We start from the raw sequence: 24,416 nt of genomic DNA on the forward strand, positions 1-24,416 counted from the left end.
CTTAAACCGACTCTTTTTATAGATGAGCATGCCAGACGTAGGGCGTATCGTTGGAGATGGACTGAGCTTTGTATTCCGCCATAATCGCACACACTGTTGTTACCGTCTGGAAGGGATCCATATATTATTAAGTTGTCTTTGGTTCTCGCCACTGAAACCTGTTGCGCTTGATAGGTCGCCACCTGTTCTACATTTGTGTGGGCGGCGTGTGTGACTAACAACACCAGAAACATCTGTGTGGTATATTGACGCTGTGACGTACTGAATCATCGCGTAAAATATCTTCATTTACATCGATACTCCACAAGCCACCGTACGGTGCGTGGCAGAGGATACCCCGTTCCACTCGCAAATAAAGCGAGGGCAAAACGACTGTCTATATGCCTCCGTATGAGCCCTAATTTCTCGTATCTAATCTCCGTGGTCCTTACGAGCACTGTATGTTGGCGGCAGTAGAATCGTTCGGCAGTCAGCTTCATATGCCGGTTCTCTAAATTTTCTCAATAGTTTCCTCATTTGTTCAAATGGTTCAAATGAATCTGAGCAGTATGGGACTTAACATCTGAGGTCATCAGTCCCCTAGAACTTAGAACTACTTAAACCAAACTAACCTAAGGACATCACACACATCCATGCCCGAGGCAGCATTCGAGCCTGCGACCGTAGCGGTCGCGCGATTCCAGACTGAAGCGCCTAGAACCGCTCGGTCCTCATTTGCGTGGCTATACTGTCCGTAGTTGCCTTATAGTTCTTGAGAGTATTTTTGTTCTGTCGTTGCAACTACACAAATGCGTTTCGCCTTATTGAGGTAAAGCACCATCAGTAGTCTTTAATTAAGTTATTTACATTTTTATTAGCTTTTAGATCGAAAAAGAGTTCGCTAAGAATAGGTTGATTTGTACGTACGGTGATTTTTCGGCTGATTTCTCGCTTACATCGGGAAATATCGTCTGCTAGAACATCGTTGTTTTTCTGTGCTAGGCACTGATAATTTTAGTCTAAAAATCTAAAAATGAGATCAAAATTATCAGTGTCTAACAGAGAAAAACAACGATGTGATAGCAGACGGCTTTTCCCGATGTAAGCGAGAAATCAGTCGAAAAATCACCGTAAGTACGAATCAACCTATTCTTAGCGAACTCTTTTTCGATCTAAAAGCAAATCAAAACGTAAATAACTTAATTACAGATCACTGCTGATGCTTTACCTCAATAAAGCGAAACGCGTCTCGTGGAAAAATCTCTCATTTTTGTAGTTGCAACGACAGAACAAAAATGCCCTCAAGAATTTCTCACTAGCCTTTCTTGAAAAGAGCGTCCAGGGATTCCCACTGGAGTTCCCCAAGCATCTCCGTAATACTTACGCGTTGTTCAGACCTACCGGTAACAAATCTAGCAGATCGCCTCGGAACTGCTTCGATATCTTCCTTCAATCAGACCTGTACGGACCCCAACCCTAGAGCAGTACTCGAGAATAGGTCGCACCAGCGCCCTATATGGCTTCTCTTTTACAGGTGAACCACTCCTATTTTCATAGCAAGCTCGGACAGGAGAAGAACCGCAACACCACAAGATGATTGGGTGAAGCAGTCTTTCCTTAAATTCTCCCAATAATTCGCCTTCCCTACCGCAGTTCTCACACGCTCGTTCCATTTCATACGCTTTGTAACGATACCCACAGATATGTAACGACTTGACTGTGTCAAGCAGGAGACTAGTAATACTGTATCCGAACACTACAAGTCTGTTCTTCCTACTCAACCACATTAACTTACAATTTTCCACATTTAAGGCTAGCTATCATTCATCACACCAACTGGAAATTTTGTCTAAGTTGTACCTTCCTACAGCAAACTTCCAACACCTTACCATACATCACAGTATCGTCAGCAAACAACCGCAGATTGCTGCCCAACCTGTCCGCCAAATCATTTATGTATATAGCGGTCCTGTCACACTTCCCTGGGGCATTCCTGACGAAATCCTTGACTCTGATGAACACTCGCCGTCGAGGACAATATACTGGTTTCTATTACTTACGAAGTCTTCGAGCCACTCACATATCTGTGACCATACTCTATATGCTCGTACCTTCGTTAATAACCTGCAATGGGGCACCGTGTCAAATGCTTTCCAGAAATCTACAAATATGGCATCTACCTCTAGTCCTTCATCCGTAGTTCGCAGTATGTCGTGTGGGATAAGCGCAAGCTGAGTTTCGCACGAGCGACGCGTTCTAAAACCGTGCTGATTCGTGGATATAAGTTTCTTAGTTTCAAGAATCGTTATTGTATTCGAACTGAAAATATGTTCAAGGATTCTGGAGCAAACAGAGTTAGGGACATTGGTCTGTAATTATAATATGTTCGTAGAAGTTTACATCTGCAAAGCACCATTATTTGTACTGTTGCTCTTCCGTTCCATACTTGTTTTCAACACGTATGTGCCCTCATCAATTTCTGTTCTTTATTTTATACTCTACAACTATAGTCCAATGGCTTTTAGGAAAAAAGCAATAGATATATTATGGCTGATTAACCTTTTCTTAACTCTCTTGCATTTCATTAGTATGTGCATTGCTTTCAGGGCATCGCATTGTAATTTTTCCCACTGTTTTTTTACTGCACCATAACATGCGGGATAACATGAAAACGAAGCGTCAGTGAAGAAGGCAGCGGGGTGATGTTATTCAGTCTGCACATTGCGTAAGTAGTACAGTAAACCAAGAGAAAATTGTAAAGGAAATAAAACTTGAGGGAAGAAAAATGAAAAGTTGAGGTTATAGTTCTGCCAGAGGTGGTGAAAGAACTTGGAATATGACTTTAATGGACTAGATAGCGTGTTGAAACTGATGGACATGAACAAAAGAAAAACAAGGATAATGGAATTTACTAGAGTTAAATCCGTGAGTGCTGGGGCAGTCTGATTAGGAAGTATAATAAAAGTAATAGATGACTCTTTTTACCTGGGCAGTAAAATGAACGATGACGGCCGAAGTAGAACAATAAAAAATGCAGAATGGCAGTAGCAATAAAAAATTTCCGAAAAAGAGGAATTTATTCATATCGAATAAAAATTGAAGTGTTACGAAGCCCTTTCCGAAGGTCCTTATCTGGAGTGTAGCCTTGCGCCCAAGTGAGTAAAGAGTTCAGACAAGACGAGAATAGAAGCTTCTGAAATGTGGCACCACAGAGGAATGCTGAAGATCGGTTGGGAAGATTGAGTTACTAATGAAGAGGTATTGAATCGAATTATTGGAAAAGACAGCAGATGAAGTTTAAGGCACGACTTGACTAAAAAAAAAGGATTAGTTAGTAGAATACATACTGAGAGGTCAAGGAATCGTCAATATGGCAATATAGGGACATGCTCTGGTTCACCTTTTGTTGGAAGTGATGTCTCATTTTTGGTTAGATGACTCAAGTGAAACGCATAGAGCTCGTTAGTACATCACCGACAACGGGCGCTCACAATATCGAAAATACGCGTGGTACGTAGTGTCTTTTACGTTGAGGTACCTAGTTCACCTTGTACATTAGCGTACGTTTCTTTGCGGACGTGCAGCCTCGCCTATGTTTTGATGAAGTCCTGCGCACCAGAGCGATAATCCAGCAGGAAAGTCGTGAGGCTGCCTGATGCGGTTTCGCAACACCCGACCAGGAAAACGCAGAGGTCCACTTGCTTTAACCTCAGCTGATGTTACGTAAGCTTCTTCTTACACTTGCGCACCTTCTTTTAATTTCCAGGCGTTTCTACGGCGTAGCTGGTTGCAGTAGTGCTGTTACGTTTTATAGTTTACTCCTTCATTTAGAGCCGGTTTCCTGTCGTTGGATTAGCAAGCAGTACTCTTATTGAGGTCACACTATACAGCCATTCTCTCGACAAAACTAAAACGATATTAATGACTTTGAACTTCCAGCTGAAACGTGCAACGTATTTTAAGATAAAAAGGAGTGAAGGATGATTAGGTTTAACGTCCCGTCGACATCGAGGTCATTAGAAACGGAGTGCAAGCTCGAATTGTCTCAAGGACGGGGGAGGAAATCGGCTGTGCCGTTTCAAAGGAACCATCCCGGTATTTGCGTAGAGCGATTTAGGAAAATCAAAGAAAAGCTAAATCTGAATGGCCGAGACGCGGGTTTGAATCGTCGTACTCCCGAATGCGAGTCCAGTGTGCTAACCACTGCGCCATCTCTCTCGATGTTTTTTTAAGAGAAGGAGGCTAAAAATAAGAGACAGAACTGCTGTTACGCCATACATTACGTTTTGAGAGACTCTCAGGTTTTTCTCCAAAAGTATTCTCTACACACCTAAAAATTGAAATTTGACGAGAGTCATATTATATGACATTTTGTCACCGGACAATTAAATTTCTGTTAGAATTTTGACAAAGTATGGAAATGGATATCTGTCCTATAACCACTAGTTCTTGTGTGTCAGCTGTTTAGTTATTTGCCGGCCGGAGTGGGCGAGCGGTTCTAGGCGTTACAGTCTGGAACCGCGCGACCGCTACGGTCGCAGGTTCGAATCCTACCTCAGGCATGAATGTGTGTGGCGTCCTTAGGTTGGTTAGGTTTAAGTAGTTCTACGTTCTAGTTAACTGATGACCACAGCAGTTAAGTCCCATAGTGCTCAGAGTCATTTGAACCATTTTTTTGTTTAGTTATTTGGTTGCGTCTCGCATGGGTCTACTTACGATAAACGTTATGATCTGAAATGTATCAGTTAAACAAATTTTGTGGACAATTCTCTAAAACTTATATATTCAGCGCATCACAATTAGTAGCAGAAATTTACACATGGTTGGAAATATACCGTAACAGAAGGAAAAACGTTACCGTAAACTGTAAACATACAGTATGTGATCAAAAGTATCCGGACAGCCCCGAAAAACATACGTTTTTCATATTAGGTGCATTGTGCTGCCACCTACTGCCAGGTACTCCATATCAGCGACCTCAGTAGTCATTAGACATCGTGAGAGAGCAGAATGGGGCGCTCCGCGGAACTCACGGACTTCGAACGTGGGCACGTGACTGGGTGTCACTTGTGTCAAACGTCCTTACGCGAGATTTCCACATTCCTAAACATCCCTAGGTTCACTGTTTCCGGTGTGACAGTGAACACAGCACAAAAGCGTACAGCCCGACCTCGTCTGTTGACTGACAGAGACCGCCGACAGTTGAAGAGGGTCGTAATGGAAATGGAAATGCCTTGTGGCTAGGGCCGCCCGTCGGGTAGACCGTTCACCTGGAGCAAGTCTTTCGAGTTGATGCCACTTCCGCGAGTTGTGTGTCGATGGGGATGAAATGATGATGATGATAAGGGCAACACAACACCCAGTCCCTGAGCGGAGAAGATCACCGACCCAGCCGGGAATCGAACCCGGGCCGTTAGGTATGACATTCCGTCGCGCTGACCACTCAGCTACCAGGGGCGGACTGGGTCGTAATGTGTAATAGGCAGACATTCATCCAGACCATCACACAGAAATTAAAACTCCATCAGGATCCACTGCAAGTACTTTGACAGTTAGGCGGGAGTTGAGAAAACTTGGATTACATGGTCGAGCGGCTGCTATTAAGCCACACATCACGCCGGTAAATGCCAAACGGTGCCTCGCTTGGTGTGAGGAGCGTAAACATTGGACGACCGAACAGTGGGAAAACGTTGTGTGGAGTGACGAATCACGGTACACGATGTGGCGATCCGATGACAGGGTGTGGGTATGGCGAATGCCCAGTGAACGTCATCTGTCAGCGCGTGCAGTGCTAACAGTAAAATTCGGAGGCTGTGGTGTTATAGTGTGGTCGTGTTTTTCATGGAGCGGACACTATCACAGCACAGGCCTACATTGATGTTTTAAGCACCTTATTGGTTCCCACTGTTGAAGAGCAATTCGGGGATGGCGATTGTATCTTTGAACACGATCGAGCACCTGTTCATAATGCACGGCCTGTGTCGGAGTGGTTACGCGACAGTAACATCCCTGTAATGTACTGGCTGCACAGAGTCCTGACCTGAATCCTATGGAACACCTTTGGGCTGTTTTGGAACGCCGACTTCGTGCCAGACCTCACCGACCGACATCGATACCTCACCTCAGTGCAACACTCCGTGAAGAATGGGCTGCCATTCCCCAAGAAACCTTCCAGCACCTGATTGAACGTATGCCTGCTAGAGCGGAAGGTGTCATCAGCGCTAAGGGTGGGCCAACACGATTTTGAATTGCAGCGTTACCGACGGAGGGCGCAACGAACCTTTAAGTCATTTTCTGCCAGGTGTCCGGATACTTTTGATGACATAGTGTACCTTTTGCAAGACTGATGTCACCGTGTTGTTACGATCCTTAACTAATTTCACTACGACATTTTCCGTAGTTAGTATAAACATATTTGAAACGAAACTTTTAGATTAAATCCCTATCTAATTGGACTCATATTTCATCCGTGATCTAACAAGAAATACCCTACTTCTTCGGCGCATTACGTTTTACAGTTTACTGTCCACTTGTAATCATCCATATGCAGCCTCGTATTTGGATACGATACTAGCGTAATCTCTTGCAATGAGTTGCGAATTCTAACTAACTGTGGCGGATCATGCCAATACTGACACGACAGCACAATTCGTTGCTCCACTTCTTCAACCATATCAACAGGAACGTGACTGGGTTGGGCTCTCTTTCACCTAAATGACCTCAGTTATGGTCCGTACGCTAATTGGGGCACTCGTGTCTCATTATGGAGACCCAGTGACCAATTTAAAGAACAGAATGGAGGACTGACTATAATTATAGGCTCGGTGTTGATTTTAATGTATCCTAATGCTGTGTTGCGAGGTGAAGGAACTGTGCTCTTGTTGGAAACCCGTTTTCATCGTGGTCAGATGAGGCTGCTGTTGGGCGTGGTGGCAACTGCAGTTGCAGACAGCAGAATTTCCAATTTGTGGCAGGCACTTTAGAAAATACAGAGGGCTTAGCACAGGTGTGCTGGGCGGCAGGACAAGAGCCTCCCTCAGTCGCCGGGCGGACAGGCCGTAGCAGCGGGGCTGGGTCGGTGTCCCACGAGACACGCAGTTAGCACAGAATCGCGTCGGCGTAAGGTGCCAGCGATTTATTCCTGCAGAGGAGAGAGTGCGTCACAGGTAGCCTCGAAAATCTTTGTTTTAAGGCCTTCCAGAGAAGAAAACTTTCTCACTTCGGTCGTCATAATGGGTCAACGTGGCTTGAAGTCTGTCTCCAGGCATTCCAAAAATTCCTGCCTTTTTGTTTTTTGGGTGGGGGGGTGGGGGGGGTGGGGAGTGGGGGGGGGGGACACTAGCTCCCACGCCGGTGTTTCTGCGCCAATTGAGCCGCGGCGTTCGCTACTACACAGGGTGTTTCGGTAAGAGCGTGCAAAGTGTGACAGGACATAGACAGTGCTCCATTGAACAATTTGAAATAGAAGTCCGGGGTCAGAGAAGCCACCTTAAGGAGATGTGGAAGTAAACTTGCCTACCGCTTTGTGTGGCATTACTGTTTCCCAGCTTATTTACAACTAACATGCGCACAAGTTTACACGTACTGTGATGTTTATTTCCTGCAAGGAAACAGGGAGGACGAGCCTGATTACTGGGAACTCATGATGCAACTTTTTTTATTTTACTTGTCGACAAAGTGGCTCTGTTGTATCGTGCTTGCATTGCCCCATGACAGAAAGTAACTATGAATCGACGACAGACCCAAATAATGGTTCAAATGGCTCTGAGCACTATGGTACTCAACTGCTGTGGTCATCAGTCCCCTAGGACTTAGAACTACTTAAACCTAACCAACCTTAGGACATCACACACATCCATGCCCGAGGCAGGATTCGAACCTGCGACCGTAGCGGTCGCGCGGTTCCAGACTGTAGCGCCTAGAACCGCTTGGCCACTCCGGCTGGCCGACAGACCCATTCATTACTCAATGCTATTCAGAGACGCAGAGCACAATCCGATGGCGCAGTGCCAGTACGGTTTCGCAGAACTCACTAACATGCACCTTGTGTGTGAGGAAGTACATTGCAGTCCGCGCGCCCGGCTAGCCGCGCGGTCTCACGCGCTGCTTGCCGAGTGGGAAAGAGTGCCGGTCCCCGGCACGAATTCGCCCGGTGGATTATTGTCCAAGTCGTGTGTGCCGGCCAGCCTGTGGATGGTTATTAAGGCTGTTTTCCATCTGCCTCGGCGAATGATGGCTGGTTCCCCTTATTCCGCCTCAATTACACTGTGCCGGCGATTGCTGCGCAAACACCGTTTCCATGTACGCATACAACCGTAATTATTCTATCACGCAAATACTTGGGGCTACACTCGTCTGGAATGAGACGTACCTGGAGGGTCCACTGGAGGCCGAACCGCACAATTACCCTGGGTTCGGTGTGGGGCGGCGGTGGGGTGGGTGGACTGCTGTGGCCGGTTGTGAGGTTGTGAACCACTGTGGGCTACGGTGGGACAAAGGCTCTCCATCGTTTATAGGTCCCCAGTTTAATACAATACAATACAATACAATAAATTGCAGTCCTCTTGCTGCTGAAAGGCATCATTTGTCACAACGAATGTTTTTTTCTCTCGGTAGACGAATGCGGGAGACTGGTTCACCAGAAAGAACCAGGGACCTCGCAAGATGAGGAGAACTCGCACACCCGATTCAAGAGGAGATGCTAGAATGTGATGCAGCGGAGCTCACTACAAGTCGTCGTCGCATTGCACGTGAAATGGGTGCTGCACATAGTAGCGTGTGGCGAGTAGTCCACGAACGACGGTTGCACCCATATCACCCACAATGAGTCCATGCAATGTTTGTGACTGACTTTGCACCAAGGGTCGCATTGTGTCAGTGGTTGCTCCAACAATGGATTGATCGACCACGTTTCCTCCAAATCGTGCTGTTTACTGACGAGTCCTCATTAGGTCGTGATGGTATTTCAAACAGCAGGAACAGCCATGCGTGGGAGGAGAAAAACCCTCACGCTGTGGTACAGTCACACCATCAGGTACGTTCTTCTGGTGGAATATCTGGGCTGGCATTGTAGGCGACAGTATCACTGTGCCATGTCTTCTACCTGGCTGTCTGAATGGCCACCTGTACTTGAGGTTCCTGCAAGGAGTTCTGCCTGAGTTGTTGGAGAACGTACCCTTGGCTGTTCGTGAGTGGATGTGGATACAACATGATTGCACACCGCCTGACTTCAGAGTGGATGTCCGCAACCATCTCAATGCTGTTTTTCCTGGTCGCTGGACGGGGAGGTCTGTTCCATGTCTGCTAGGTCACCTCACCTGATGATGATGATGATGTTCAGATGTGTGTGAAACCTTATGGGATTTAACTGCTAAGGTCATCAGTCCCTAAGCTTACACACTACTTAACCTAAATTATCCTAAGGACAAACACACACACCCATACCCGAGGGAGGACTCGAACCTCCGCCGGGACCAGCCGCACAGTCCATGACTGCAGCGCCGAGACCGCTCGGCTAATCCCCCGCGGCTCACCTGACCTGAATCAACTTCGGTTATTTCCTATGGAGATATCTAAAACCACTTATGTATGAGACCCCAGTGGATACGGAGACCCAATTAGTTGCCAGAATTGTAGCTGCCTGTGGTGTGATTCAAAACACACCAGGGACATTTGTCAGGGTGCGTCAGAATCTTGTTCGCCGACGTCATGCCTGCATTGAGGCTGATGCCTGTCAGTTTCAGCACATTTTGTAAGGTACAGCACAAATACTACGTTAATTGCGTCAATGATGGTATTTGCAGTTAATTGTAACTAATGTAGTTAAAAAAGTTCACAGTGATGTGATTTTATTGCTGTTACTTCCTTAAGCTTGCTTTTTCGACCCCAGGTTCCCTACCTCAAATTGTTCAGTGGGACAAACCCTATGTCCTGTTAAATTTTTGCATGCTCTTATGGAAAAAGCCTGTATACCACTAGCAGGCTGGCTTCCGATCCTTGCATGAAGAATTGCCTGGCTGGTGGTATGAGAAAAGACAGAGAGAGGGCAGAGTGATGCGTCGGCAACGAGGGGGGCCGCAGGATATAGATAATGATGATGTGGGTTGAGGGGGTGCTCGACATCATGGTCATCAGCGCCCTGACGAAACGTCAGCATGCAAATGTCATGGGTGGGGATGCAGATTGTACCCACATGCGAAGCAGTTTATAAAGTATTAAAGTCTGCCGCCCTTCCCCACCAGTTTAGGGATGAGGCAGAGGAGGAAGCCACGTGTGAAAGGGCTATGCCCGATTCGCAGTCTGGTAAGCAAGACCTCCTTCCACTGGCGAGGCTGACGTGAAGTCCTTGTGGTTGATTTGAGCGACCGCGATTTGTTGTCTATCACTTGCAACCATTCGGTGTCTCACTGACGCACGATGCATCTGTCAGCAAATGAGATGATAGCGTGCAACGGGATGGGACATCGATGGACTGTAGTATCCCAACATGCTTCCTTGCGGCTTTGTCGGCTATGTCATTGTCCTGTGTCCCAATGTGGCAAGGCACCCAGCAAAAGGTCACCTCCTTGCCACGGTGCTCTAAGGCATCACGGCTGAGCTGAATCAGCGGGCCTACAGGTTACATTTGGTGAAGTGCTTGCAGTGCACTAAGAGAGTCGAAACAGACAATAAACCTCGCACGGTGATGTCTGTGAACACTTTCCAGGGTTTCCCTATCACAGAAAACAGCAGAACAACCGAGAGCATTCTCCTGCTGGGATCCATCTGTGTAAATAACGATAAAACTGCGGTACGTACTTAGAATCCCTTTGAAGACGTCAAGGTGGCTGTGCGTTCCATCCCTGGGTATGTATTTTCATGCCCCAGAGATCCAGATTCTTAAAACAGTCTGTAGCACGTACACCAAGTGGCTTGGTCGCTTGGGGTCGATTCCTGAACAGTTGTTCGAAGGTGGGTTGGATCACTGAACTAAATGCCAACGACTGAGGTGACGCTAAGATTTTCAGCGCCGCAGGATATAGAGGGTGCACTGACTATGAAGAGCAGAGGCTGATGGGAACTTGGAGCTGATGTGGCAAGTGGCGTCTGCGAATCCGAGGAGAGGGACCGTGCCCTGCTCGGGTGGGTTGCTGCCTTCGTGCTGGTGTGTGTGTTGTTTCGACGCTGATTTCACCACTGGGAGGAGCGACTACCTTCAGTTGCTGATTTACTCGACGACTTTTCGGCAATCCGTGTGGCCAATTCCAGTTTCTGAATCTGGTGGGACATTTCCTGTGATAAGTGCATGTTTACATGTAAAAGACAACATCACAGATGGACCCAGTTCTACAATTTTTAAGGCAATCAGAATAGAGTAGGCGAAATGAAAGGGAACAGGAAAGGAAAGAAAGCAATCTGAGAGAGAATTAAAGATGATGATGTTAGTTTGTGGGGCGCTCAACATCCTGGTCATCAGCGTCCGTGAGAGAGAATTAAAGAAAGACATGTACAAGATTGAAGACAAAATGATAATCATAACACAGATATCAGCCAAGACAATACAAATAGCCACTGAAGCAAAGAACGATGCAAGAGTGGACAGGATCAAAGTATAAGATACAAGGAAAGAGATGCTAGTAGCAAAGAAGGGTGCAAAGCAAGCTAAAACTTCAATAATTCACACAAAGAAGGGGGTTGGGTTTTTTGGGGGAAGAGACTAAACAGTGAGGTCATCGGGCTCATCGGATTAGGGAAGGACGTGGAAGGAAGTTGGCCGTGGCCTTGCAAAGGAACCATCCCGGCATTTGCCTGGAGTGATTTAGGGAAATCACGGAAAACCTAAATCAAGATGGTCGAACACGGGATTGAACCGTCGTCCTCCCGAATTCGAGCCCAGTGTGCTAACCACTGCACCACCTCGCTCAGTCACAAAGAAGGTTTTGCCAACTCTATAAGAACAGGGCACGAAGTCAAAGAAGGAAAGAAAGAGGAAATGTCAAAAAACTCCGAGAGAATCGGTCAGTTAGAACAACCACATGAAGACCTGTCCAGATTGAAGGAGGAACACATGTACATTTGTGCTCAACAGACAGAGTTGATTAAAGATGCAAAGGAAATGCAGGATTGTGTTAAGCAAGTACACGATCTATGTGCTGAGAAAGAAGGAGGGGACTCGGATAGTATAAAACACATGGAGCGAGAAGAGCATAGAGACAGATCACATTCCAGAACAACGGAGGCTGTACATCTAGCGGAACTACTTGCACAGGAGCCAGCTGCTGCGTGTTCACCACCAGCGAGTGATCGGGCAGTTGTATGTGGCACCTCTGAGTCCATGACACAACACAACTGTATGTCACTCAAGTGTTGCAACTCTCATAAGAGGCAGTCTGTTGTCGTTAAGGATTTATCGTAGTATGTCGCATTCAATAACGTCTTTTTCTCATAAGGCAACGATGACAGTGGGCGACTAAAAGAAAAAGGAGTGTTATAATCACACGATATGCTTGACAAGAGGTCATGCTGATGGGGACACAGTGTGTCACTAAACACAAACACGTATGACTGAGTATCTGTATTTCAGAGACTCACGAGCGTATTACTAATATCGAATCCTGAGCTTCACAAAAAACATATGATAAGAGTTTGCTATCAACAGAAGAATCAGGCTGCCATTCCAGCATGATAATATCGAACAAGGAATCATGGAATCTGACCTGAATGTCTGCCAACAGTGGAAGTCAATCTGACAATAAACACGCGATCATCACGTGAGATGTCATAAGAGGAAGGAATGTAAGCAGAAAGTTAATTAGCATTTTTAGCTTTGGTATGTGTGTTTGTGTTCATGATATTGTTCACAGGTCATGGAGTCAACAGCCGATGGCAGAAATTCATCGTAGTTTTGTTTTATATAAACATAGTCTACATTCTTTAGTAGCTGCATGTTTCAGTAGAAAGTAAAATAAAGCAGTTTCCTTGTACTGCCAAATGAGAAGTACAGGGGCAAAGTACATAGATCATGAATACCTACGTATGGCAAGGTACTGTCATCAGTTACATGTATCACAAATATGCCAGACCAATGGACCTCTGTTTATTCATTAGAAAGTAGTCAATAAGTAATTTGATCTTAGCATCAATTGTTAGGCAATTCTATTTCTGTTTTTATATTAATTGTTAATTATTATTTAATCGATGTAATATGTTGAAATGACTGTAAGTCAATCATTTACTGGGCTTATACGAGGACTGTGCAGACCTGCTCTCACCGTAACAGACACGGACTATGAGACTCCCTCACAGTCTGTTGTGGACGGAGGCTCGGCAACTGAGGCAGGTGAAGGCCACAGTTCAGCAGGTGGTCGGGCATGACCCACATTCCAGACAGCCAACAGCAGCCTTGCGCGAAGTGAGGCCTTGCACTGACACATGGGCTGACTGCGAGGGCAGCTCTTCAATGGGGAATCTTCCCTGACAGTGGACGTCCCAAGAAGCCAACTCAAGGTGGCAGCAGATGGAGAGGACAGCATGGTGCCTGAAGGGGTGCAGACATAACTGTGCACCAAAGGACTTCTCAATAACCAGAGGGTTACTGGTGTGCTTCACAGGTCTCGCCTAGTATTTTTCACAGGATCAACTACAGTGTTATACTCACTGTAGTAAAATCGAATAACTTATTCACCCCTTCTTGCCACTTGAGCCTTGGAGACGCAATTGCCACGGCCAGACTGAGGCAAAATGCAATTTGGTGCCAGGGATCCAGGCATAAAGAAGGTCCTGATGGGATTCCAGTTCGGTTTTACAGAGAGTACTCTACTGCATTGGCTCCTTACTTAGCTTGCATTTATCGCGAATGTCTTACCCAACGTAAAGTCCCGAGCGACTGGAAAAAAGCGCAGGTGACCCTGTATATATGAAGGGTAGAAGGACGGATCCTCAAAATTACATACCAATATCCTTAACATCGGTTTGTTGCAGGATTCTCGAACATATTCTCAGTTCGAATATAATGAATTTCCTTGAGACAGAGAAGTTGCTGTCCATGCATCAGCACGGCTTTAGAAAGCATCGCTCCTGCAAAACGCAACTCGCTCTTTTTTCACATGATATCTTGCGAACCATGGATGAAGGGTATCAGACGGATGCCATATTCCCTGACTTCTGGAAAGCGTTTGACTCGGTGCCCCACTGCAACTCCTAACTAAGGTACGAGCATATGGGACTGGTTCCCAAGTATGTGAGTGGCTCGAAGACTTCTTAAGTAATAGAATCCAGTACGTTGTCCTCGATGGTGAGTGTTCATCATAAGTGAGGGTATCATCTTGAGTGCCCCAGGGAAGTGTGGTAGGTCCGCTGCTGTTTTCTATCTACATAAATGATCTTTTGGATAGGGTGGATAGGAATGTGCGGCTGTTTGCTGATGATGCTGTGGTGTACGGGAAGGTGTCGTTGTTGAGTGACTGTAGGAGGATACAAGATGACTTGGACAGGATTTGTGATTGGTGTAAAGAATGGCAGCTAACTCTAAATATAGATAAATGTAAATTAATGCAGATGAATAGGAAAAAGAATCCCGTAATGTTTAAATACTCCGATCTGATTTGATCCATTATAAATGGTTTTTGAAAGCCTGCGACTGTAGATACAATATTTTTATCAGATATTTTCGATGTGTAAAATGTACAAGTTGTGTGTGATGTTAAGTGTGTGTGACTCTCTACACAAATGGACCATTAGAAAATTTAAAAGTCAACAAAATGAAGCAGACTCACACACACTGACAACATCAAAAGAAATGCCTTAACACACATCATAAAAACGCACTTGAAAATGGGAATTATTTCTCGAAACGCGTCGTGCAAATAGTAAAATAAAGAAAATCGTGACTGGTAGCAGAAGATTTATTTATTTATAAACAAACCTATTTAAATACTCCATTAGTAGTGGAGCGCTTGACACAGTCACGTCGATTAAATATTTTGGCGTAACATTGCAGAACGATATGACGTGGGACAAGCATGTAATGGCAGTTGTGGGGAAGGCGGATAGTCGTCTTCGGTTCATTGGTAGAATTTTGGGAAGATGTGGTTCATCTGTAAAGGAGACCGCTTATAAAACACTAATACGACCTATTCTAGAGTACTGCTCGAGGGTTTGGGATCCCTATCAAGTGGGGTTGAGGGAGGACATAGAAGCAATTCAGAGGCGGGCTGCTAGATTTGTTACTGGTGGGTTTGATCATCACGCGAGTCTTACGGAAACGCTTCAGGAACTCGGGTGGGAGTCTCTGGAGGAAAGGGGGCGTTCTTTTCGTGAATCGCTACTGAGGAAATTTAGAGAACCAGCATCTGAGGCTGACTGCAGTACAATTTTACTGCCGCCAACTTATATTTCGCGGGAAGACCACAAAAAAGATAAGAGAGATTAGGGCTCGTACAGAGGCATATAGGCAGTCATTTTTCCCTCGTTCTGTTTGGGAATGGAAGAGGGAGAGAAGATGCTAGTTGTGGTACGAGGTACCCTCCACCACGCACCGTATGGTGGATTGCGGAGTATGTACAGGGTGTTTCAAAAATGACCGGTATATTTGAAACGGCAATAAAAACTAAACGAGCAGCGATAGAAATACACCGTTTGTTGCAATATGCTTGGGACAACAGTACATTTTCAGGCAGACAAACTTTAGAAATTACAGTAGTTACAATATTCAACAACAGATGGCGCTGCGGTCTGGGAAACTCTATAGTACGATATTTTCCACATATCCACCATGCGTAGCAATAATATGGCGTAGTCTCTGAATGAAATTACCCGAAACCTTTGACAACGTGTCTGGCGGAATGGTTTCACATGCAGATGAGATGTACTGCTTCAGCTGTTCAATTGCTTCTGGATTCTGGCGGTACACCTGGTCTTTCAAGTGTCCCCACAGAAAGAAGTCACAGGGGTTCATGTCTGGCGAATAGGGAGGCCAACCCACGCCGCCTCCTGTATGTTTCGGATAGCCCAAAGCAATCACACGATCATCGAAATATTCATTCGGGAAATTAAAGACGTCGGCCGTGCGATGTGGCCGGGCACCATCTTGCATAAACCACGAGGTGTTCGCAGTGTCGTCTACGGCAGTTTGTACCGCCACAAATTCACGAAGAATGTCCAGATAGCGTGATGCAGTAATCGTTTCGGATCTGAAAAATGGGCCAGTGATTCCTTTGGAAGAAATGGCGGCCCAGACCAGTACTTTTTGAGGATGCAGGGACGATGGGACTGCAACATGGGGCTTTTCGGTTCCCCATATGCACCAGTTCTGTTTATTGACGAAGCCGTCCAGGTAAAAATAAGCTTCGTCAGTAAACCAAATGCTGCCCACGTGCATATCGCCGTCATCAATCCTGTGCACTATATCGTTAGCGAATGTCTCTCGTGCAGCAATGGTAGCGGCGCTGAGGGGTTGCCGCGTTTGAATTTTGTATGGATAGAGGTGTAAACTCTGGCGCATGAGACGATACGTGGACGTTGGCATCATTTGGACCGCAGCTGCAACACGGCGAACGGAAACCCGAGGCCGCTGTTGGATCACCTGCTGCACTAGCTGCGCGTTGCCCTCTGTGGTTGCTGTACGCGGTCGCCCTACCTTTCCAGCACGTTCATCCGTCACGTTCCCAGTCCGTTGAAATTTTTCAAACAGATCCTTTATTGTATCGCTTTTCGGTCCTTTGGTTACATTGAACCTCCGTTGAAAACTTCGTCGTGTTGCAACAACACTGTATTCTAGGCGGTGGAATTCCAACACCAGAAAAATCCTCTGTTCTAAGGAATAAACCATGTTGTCTACAGCACACTTGCACGTTGTGAACAGCACACGCTTACAGCAGAAAGACGACGTACAGAATGGCGCACCCACAGACTGCGTTGTCTTCTATATCGTTCACATCAGTTGCAGCGCCATCTGTTGTTGAAAATTGTAACTACTGTAATTTCGAAAGTTTGTCCGCCTGAAAATGTACTGTTGTCCCAAGCATATTGCAACAAACGGTGTATTTCTATCGCTGCTCGTTTAGTTTTTATTGCCGTTTCAAATATACCGGTCATTTTTGAAACACCCTGTATGTAGATGTAGATCATATGTCACCATGGGAGGACTGTCACTTCCTGTCGGCCATGAAAGAAGGATCGATCAGGACCCTCCAATGATGTGCTTTTACTTAAAAAGCAACAACACACCAGTTGTGCTTCTGTATCATCAGATCTGCATACAATTCATCCATCACACACTTAGATGGCAACAACACACTATCTGTGTCTCTCTGTCATCACTTCTGGATACGCTTTGCCTGTGCACTTGTCACTCACCAGAAGGCTCAGAGGAAGAACTGCACCTTTCCCAGTGCACTGCAACATAACCAGCATGTTGTCCCACACACTCTCTCTGCCCATCTACTGTGATTGCAATGCTTGGTGCTACAGAGAATGCACGCCAACAGGACTTCCCTTGTCCAGTCTTTGCTGCAGCTGCAATGAAGAAAGGACGTCAGCTACCATAGCCTTCCCACACCCAGAGGTGAAACTACAAGGTGGTCACCGCCGCATTCGCATACGCTGAACAATTCACCTGTCCTGTATCTACAGATCAACTTTGTTCATTCAGTTCAGTTAGAAAGTCTCCCAAAATGAAGTGAGAACGCATCGCTCATGAGATCGTGTGACGTGCGATTCCTAATGCACTTGACCATTATGTTTTTCTTTTCTTTACGAAGCCCAGACGTCATCAAACCCATTATCCAGACAAACATGTGGTTCCTGAAGAGGGGCAGCAGCCTTTTCAATAGTTTCAGGGCAACAATCTGGCTAATTGTCTGAGCTGGCCTTGTAATGTCAACCAAAATGGCGTTGCTGTGATAGTACCGTGAACAGCTGAAAGCGAGGAGATACTACAGCTGTATTTTTTCCTGAAGGAATGGGGCTCTACTGTATGGTTAAATGATGATGGTGTCCCCTTGGGTACAGTATTATAGAGGTAAATTAGACCCCCTTTGCAGCCCCAGGTGGGAACTACTCAGGACAAACAAAACTGCCATTCTATGGATAGGAGTGTGGAATATTAGATCCCGTAATTGGGCAGGTAGGTTACAAAATTTAAAAACGAAAATGGATAGGTTGAACTTAGATGTAGTGGGAATTGGTGAAGTTTGGTGGCAGACGGAACAGGACACTGTGAATACAGGGTTATAAATACAGAATTAAATAGGGATAATGCAAGAGTAGGTTTAATAATGAATAAGAAAATAGGAACGTGGGTAAGCTACTGTGAAAAGCATAGTAAAGATGTTATTGGAGCCATGACAGAGCAGAGGCCCTCACCTACCAAACTATTACAAGTTTATATAAGAAGAAATGTATGATAAGATGAAAGAAATTATTCAGATAATTAAGTAAGACAAACTTTAATTGTGATGGGGAACTGGAATTCGATAGTAGGAAAAGGAATAGAAGGAACAGTAGTAAGTGAGTGTGGACTGGGGAAAAGTAATGTAGAATTGTGCTCAGAGCATAATTTATTAATCACTAACACTTGATTTAAGAATAGTGGAAGATGGTTGTATACATGGAAGAGACCTGCATGCACCAAATGTTTCAGACAGATTATATAGTGGTAAGACAGAGATTTCAGAACCACATTTTAAACTGTAAGACTTTTTACGGGCACATGAGGACTCTGACCACAATGCAATGCTTATGAACTGTAGGCTGAAGTTGAAGAAATTGCACAAAGGTAGAAATTAAGAAATGGGGCACGGGTCAGTTAAAAGAACAAGCGGTTGTTGAAAGTTTCAGAGGGAGCACTAGGCAATCATTGACTAGAGCAGGTGTAAGGCGTGCAGTAGAAGATGAATGAGTAGTTTTGAGAGACAAGGCATAGTAGAAATCCTTGGATGTCACAGGAGGTACTGAATTTAAATAATGAAAGGAGAAAATATAAAATGGCAGCAAATGAAGCAGGCCTAAGGGAATCACAACATCTAAAAAATAAGACTGACAGGAAGTGCTAAATGGCTGAGCAGTAATGGCTAGAGTACAAATGTATGGATTTACAGCCATATATCACTAAGGGAAAGATAGATACCACAAACAGGAAAATTAAAGAGTCCTCCAGAAAGAATGAGAAGCAACTGTATGAATATCGATAGCTCAGGTGGAAAACCAGAGCTAATGAGAGAAGGGAAAGCTGAAAAGTGGAAGGAGTATATAGAGCATTTATACAAGGAAGATGAACTTGATGACAAAATTATAGAAAGGAAGGAGAATGTAGATGAAGATGAGATGGAAGATATGATACTACGAGAAGAATTTGACAGAGCACTAAGGAAGATGAACTTGATGACGAAATTATAGAAAGGAAGGAGGATGTAGATGAAGATGAGATGGAAGATATGATACTACGAGAAGAATTTGACAGAGCACTGAAAAACCTAAGTCGCAACAAGATTTCTGGAGTAGACAACATTCCGTCAGAACTACTGATAGTCTTGTTCGAGCCAGCCTTGTTAAAATTATTTCATTTGGTATGCAAGATGTATGAGACAGGCGAAATACTATCAGACTTTAAGAAGACTGTAATAAGTCCAATTCAAAAGAAAGCAGTGTGTGAAAATTACCAAACTATAATGTTAATAATGCAGTAAATGAAGCAGGCAAAAAGGAATACAAACGTCTCAAAAATGAAATCGACAGGAAGTGCAAAATGGCTAAGCAGGAATGGCTAGAGGACAAATGTAAGGATGTAGAGGCTTATCTCACTAGGGGTAAGATAGATACTGCCTACAGGAAAATTAAAGAGACCTTTGGAGATAAGAGAACCACTTGTATGAACATAAAGAGCTCAGATGGAAACCCAGTTCTAAGCAAAGAAGGGAAAGCAGAAAGGTGGAAGGAGTATATAGAGGGTCTATACAAGGGCGATGTACTTGAGGACAATATTATGGAAATGGAAGAGGATGTAGATGAAGATGAAATGGGAGACACGATACTGCGTGAGGAGTTTGACAGAGCACTGAAAGACCTGAGTCGAAACAAGGCCCCCGGAGTAGACAACATTCCATTGGAACTACTGACGGCCTTGGGAGAGCCAGTCCTGACAAAACTCTACCATCTGGTGAGCAAGATGTATGAAACAGGCGAAATACCCTCAGACTTCAAGAAGAATATAATAATTCCAATCCCAAAGAAAGCAGGTGTTGACAAATGTGAGAATTACCGAACAATCAGTTTAATAAGCCACAGCCGCAAAATACTAACACGAATTCTTTACAGACGAATGGAAAAACTAGTAGAAGCCGACCTCGGGGAAGATCAGTTTGGATTCCGTAGAAATTCTGGAACACGTGAGGCAATACTGACCTTACGACTTATCTTAGAAGAAAGATTAAGGAAAGGCAAACCTACATTTCTAGCATTTGTAGACTTAGAGAAAGCTTTTGACAATGTTGACTGGAATACTCTCTTTCAAATTCTGAAGGTGGCAGGGGTAAAGTACAGGGAGCGAAAGGCTATTTACAATTTGTACAGAAACCAGATGGCAGTTATAAGAGTCGAGGGACATGAAAGGGAAGCAGAGGTTGGGAAGGGAGTAAGACAGGGTTGTAGCCTCTCCCCGATGTTATTCAATCTGTATATTGAGCCAGCAGTAAAGGAAACAAAAGAAAAATTCGGAGTAGGTATTAAAATCCATGGAGAAGAAATAAAAACTTTGAGGTTCGACGATGAGATTGTAATCCTGTCAGGGACAGCAAAGGACTTGGAAGAGCAATTGAACGGAATGGATGGTGTCTTGAAGGGAGGATATAAGATGAACATCAACAAAAGCAAAACGAGGATAATGGAATGTAGTCAAATTAAATCGGGTGATGCTGAGGGAATTAGATTAGGAAATGAGACACTTAAAGTAGTAAAGTTTTGCTATTTGGGGAGCAAAATAACTGATGATGGTCGAAGTAGAGAGGATATAAAATGTAGACCGGCAATGGCAAGGAAAGCGTTTCTGAAGAAGAGAAATTTGTTAACATCGAGTATAGATTTAAGTGTCAGGAAGTCATTTCTGAAAGTATTTGTATGGAGTGTAGCCAGGTATGGAAGTGAAACATGGACGGTAAATAGTTTGGACAAGAAGAGAATAGAAGCTTTCGAAATGTGGTGCTACAGAAGAATGCTGAAGATTAGATGGGTAGATCACATAACTAATGAGGAGGTACTGAATAGGATTGAGGAGAAGAGGAGTTTGTGGCACAACTTAACCAGAAGAAGGGATCGGTTGGTAGGACATGTTCTGAGGCATCAAGGGATCACCAATTTAGTATTGGAGGGCAGCTTGGAGGGTAAAAATCGTAGGGGGAGACCAAGAGATGAATACACTAAGCAGATTCAGAAGGATGTAGGTTGCAGTAGGTACTGGGAGATGAAGAAGCTTGCACAGGATAGAGTAGCATGGAGAGCTGCATCAAACCAGTCTCAGGACTGAAGACCACAACAACAACAATGTTAATAAGCCGCGAGTGAAAAATATCAGCTGGACGCTGTGGCCGAGCGGTTCTAGGCGCTTCAGTCCGGAACTGCGCTACTGCTACGGTCGCAGATTCGAATCCGGCCTCGGGCATGGATGTGTCATGTCCTTAGGTTTAAGTAGTTCTACGTCTAGGGGACTGATGACCTCATATGTTAAGTCCCATAGTGCTCAGAGCCATTTTGAAAAATATCAACACAAACTGTTTACAGAAGAATGGAAAAACTGATAGAAACTGACCTCGGGGAATGCCTGTTTGGATTCCAGAGAAATGTATAAACATACAAGGCAATACTGACCCTATGACAACTCTCAGATGATAGGTTCAGGTAAGACAAGCCTATGTCTATAGCATTTGTAGGCTTGGAGATAAGTTTTAACAATGATGACTGGAATATTCCCGTTGAAATTCTGAATGTCGCAGGAGTAAAATACAGGTTGTGAAATGCTACTTACATCTTGTACAGAAAACAGTTAGAAGAGTAAACGCGCATGAGAGAGAAAGAGAATGAGAAAGGAGTGAGACAGGTTTGTAGCTTGGCCCAGATTTTTTAAAATCTGTACACTGAGGAAGAAGTTAAGGAAATAAAAGAACTGGAGTAGGAATTAAAGCTCAAGGAGAAACAATACAAATTCTAAGCTTTGCCAGTCACATTGTAAATCTGTCAGGTACAGCAAAGGACATGAAAGAGCAGTTGAATGGAATGGACAGTGTCCTCAAAGGAGGATATAAGATGAATATCAACAAAAGGAAAACAAGGATAATGAAATGTAGTCCAATTAAATCAAGTGATGCTGAGGGAATTAGATTAGGAACTGAGACACATACAGTAGTGGACGAGTTTTGTTATTTGGGCAACTAAATAACTGAGGGTGGCTGAAGTAGAGAGGATACAAAATGTAGACCAGCATGACAAGGAAAATGCTTTTGAGGAAGAGAAATTTGTTAACGTCAAGTATAGATCTACGCGTCAGGAAGTCTTTTCTGAAAGTATTCGTATGGAGTGTAGCCATGTACGAAAGCTAAACATAAACTATAAACAGTTTAGACAAGAAGAGGATGGAAACTTTTGAAATGTGGTGCTACAGAAGAGTGCTAACAGTAGAAGGCTAGATCATTTAAATAATGAGGATGTACAGAATAGAATTAGGAAGAAAAGAATAATGTAGCACAACCTGATTAGAAGCAGGAATCGCTTGATAGGTCACATTCTGAGACATAAAGGGATCACAAATTTGGAGGGAAGTGTGGGGGAGGAGGAGCAAAGATGCAGGGTAGTTATTTGCAGATGAAGAGGCTAGCACAGGACAGAGCAGCATGGAGAGCTGCATCAAATCAGTCTTTAGACTGAAGACAACAACAACAACAACGGCAACATTAAAGCCTATGTGATTTCTGATATTCTTATAAGCCTATGTGATTCTAATATTCTTAATTATATCATGTTCACACTTGACACACCACGTTATTTTTGCCACTCATTTCTTTATGTTGTTAGTCAATGCATTGTTTTTGAGTAGTTTTTGATCGTATTCAATGTTGTTATCCAGAAATTCTGAAACTGTTAAAAATTGTTAATACAACAATAATAATAATATAATGCTGGTATTTTGACCCCAAGTAGTCTCCTCATTGTGCCCTGCATCATACAGCATAGTTTTCCACAGTGATGTCACATTGATCAAATCTTCAATCTGCAAACAATGATGACAGTTGCGCTTGCTACACATATTCAAGTTTATACGCAACGATTCATGTGCTCAGTACATTAAATTTTTCTGTCCACTTACAAAATGGTATACATCCTGTAGCTACACATTTGTGCTACTTATATGGTTTAATTGTTTTGCCAATGTCTGAAGTGACCATCAGGTCCAACATAACCGTGTTAGCAAAATCCAACATGGCCATACACCTGGTATCCAGCATTAAAAGATAGATACAAACATCTTTTGGTATCCCTGAGAATGTTTCTGTGTTGAGTGTTGATTATATATGTGTTTCTTATTTTCTATGGAGGTTGACCAAGTTGGTTTCCCTTTTTGCGCCCAATACTTGTTCATATTTAGTCAGATTTTTTTGCACAATAGCCATTTCAATTTCCAAATTTGTGCTTGTCTAAGCCCCACTAAGACGCTCCCAAGCGAAACTTTCTACATGTATAAATTTTATGCGATCATAAGATGGCTATTCCTGTGTCATGTTAAGGAGACACAGTGACCAATTCCATGAACAGATTCGAGGACTGATAGTGATTAAAGGCTCGGTGTTGGTTATAATGTTTTTCCATGCTGTGTTTCGAGGTGAAGGAATTGTGCTCTTGTTAGAAACACATTCGTCGGGCGGGGTAGTCACGCGTTCTCAGGCGTCTTGTCACCTTTCGCGCAGCTCCCCCGTCGGAGGTTCGAGTTCTCCCTCGGGCACCGGTCTGTGTGTTTTTCCTTAGCGTATGTTAGTTTAAGTTAGATTAAGTAGTGCGTAAGTTTAGGGACCTATGACCTCAGCAGTTTGGTTCCATAGAACGTACCAGAAATTTCAAATTTGGAAACACATTTTCCTCATGGTCAGCTAAGGTTGCTGTTGGCTGCAGCTGTAGAGCAGCCACTTTATAGCAGACAATTTAGAAAATATGGAGGGCTGAGCTCAGGTATGCTGGGTGGTACACCAAGAGACTCAGTCACCGCTCCCCACTGTAGGTGGAACGATGGAGGACAGGCCATAGCAGCGGAGGGTAGGCTGGTGTCCCACAGAACATGCACTTAGCAGGACACAAGGCTGTTTGGTGTAGGGGCCATCGCCAGAGTTTTACAGAACCTTCGCAGAGTTGTGTCGGCATAAGGCGCTTGTAATTGATTCCTGAAGAGTGGAAAGTGGTGCTTAGCCTCCGAACATAGCCCC

General features: G+C 44.3%; 1 protein-coding gene across 1 annotated transcript in view; it reads right to left on the reverse strand.

Annotated features, from left to right (window-relative positions):
* LOC124545529 (diacylglycerol lipase-alpha) overlaps positions 1-24,416 on the reverse strand; it is a 454,063-nt gene that overhangs the window by 73,683 nt on the left and 355,964 nt on the right. The window contains exon 17 of the mRNA XM_047124477.1: positions 19,337-19,397. Within this exon, the coding sequence (XP_046980433.1) occupies positions 19,337-19,397 (61 nt within the window). The remainder of the gene's footprint in view (positions 1-19,336; positions 19,398-24,416) is intronic.

This window comes from Schistocerca americana, chromosome 8 (genome assembly GCF_021461395.2).
Source record: "Schistocerca americana isolate TAMUIC-IGC-003095 chromosome 8, iqSchAmer2.1, whole genome shotgun sequence".
NCBI lineage: Eukaryota > Metazoa > Arthropoda > Insecta > Orthoptera > Acrididae > Schistocerca > Schistocerca americana.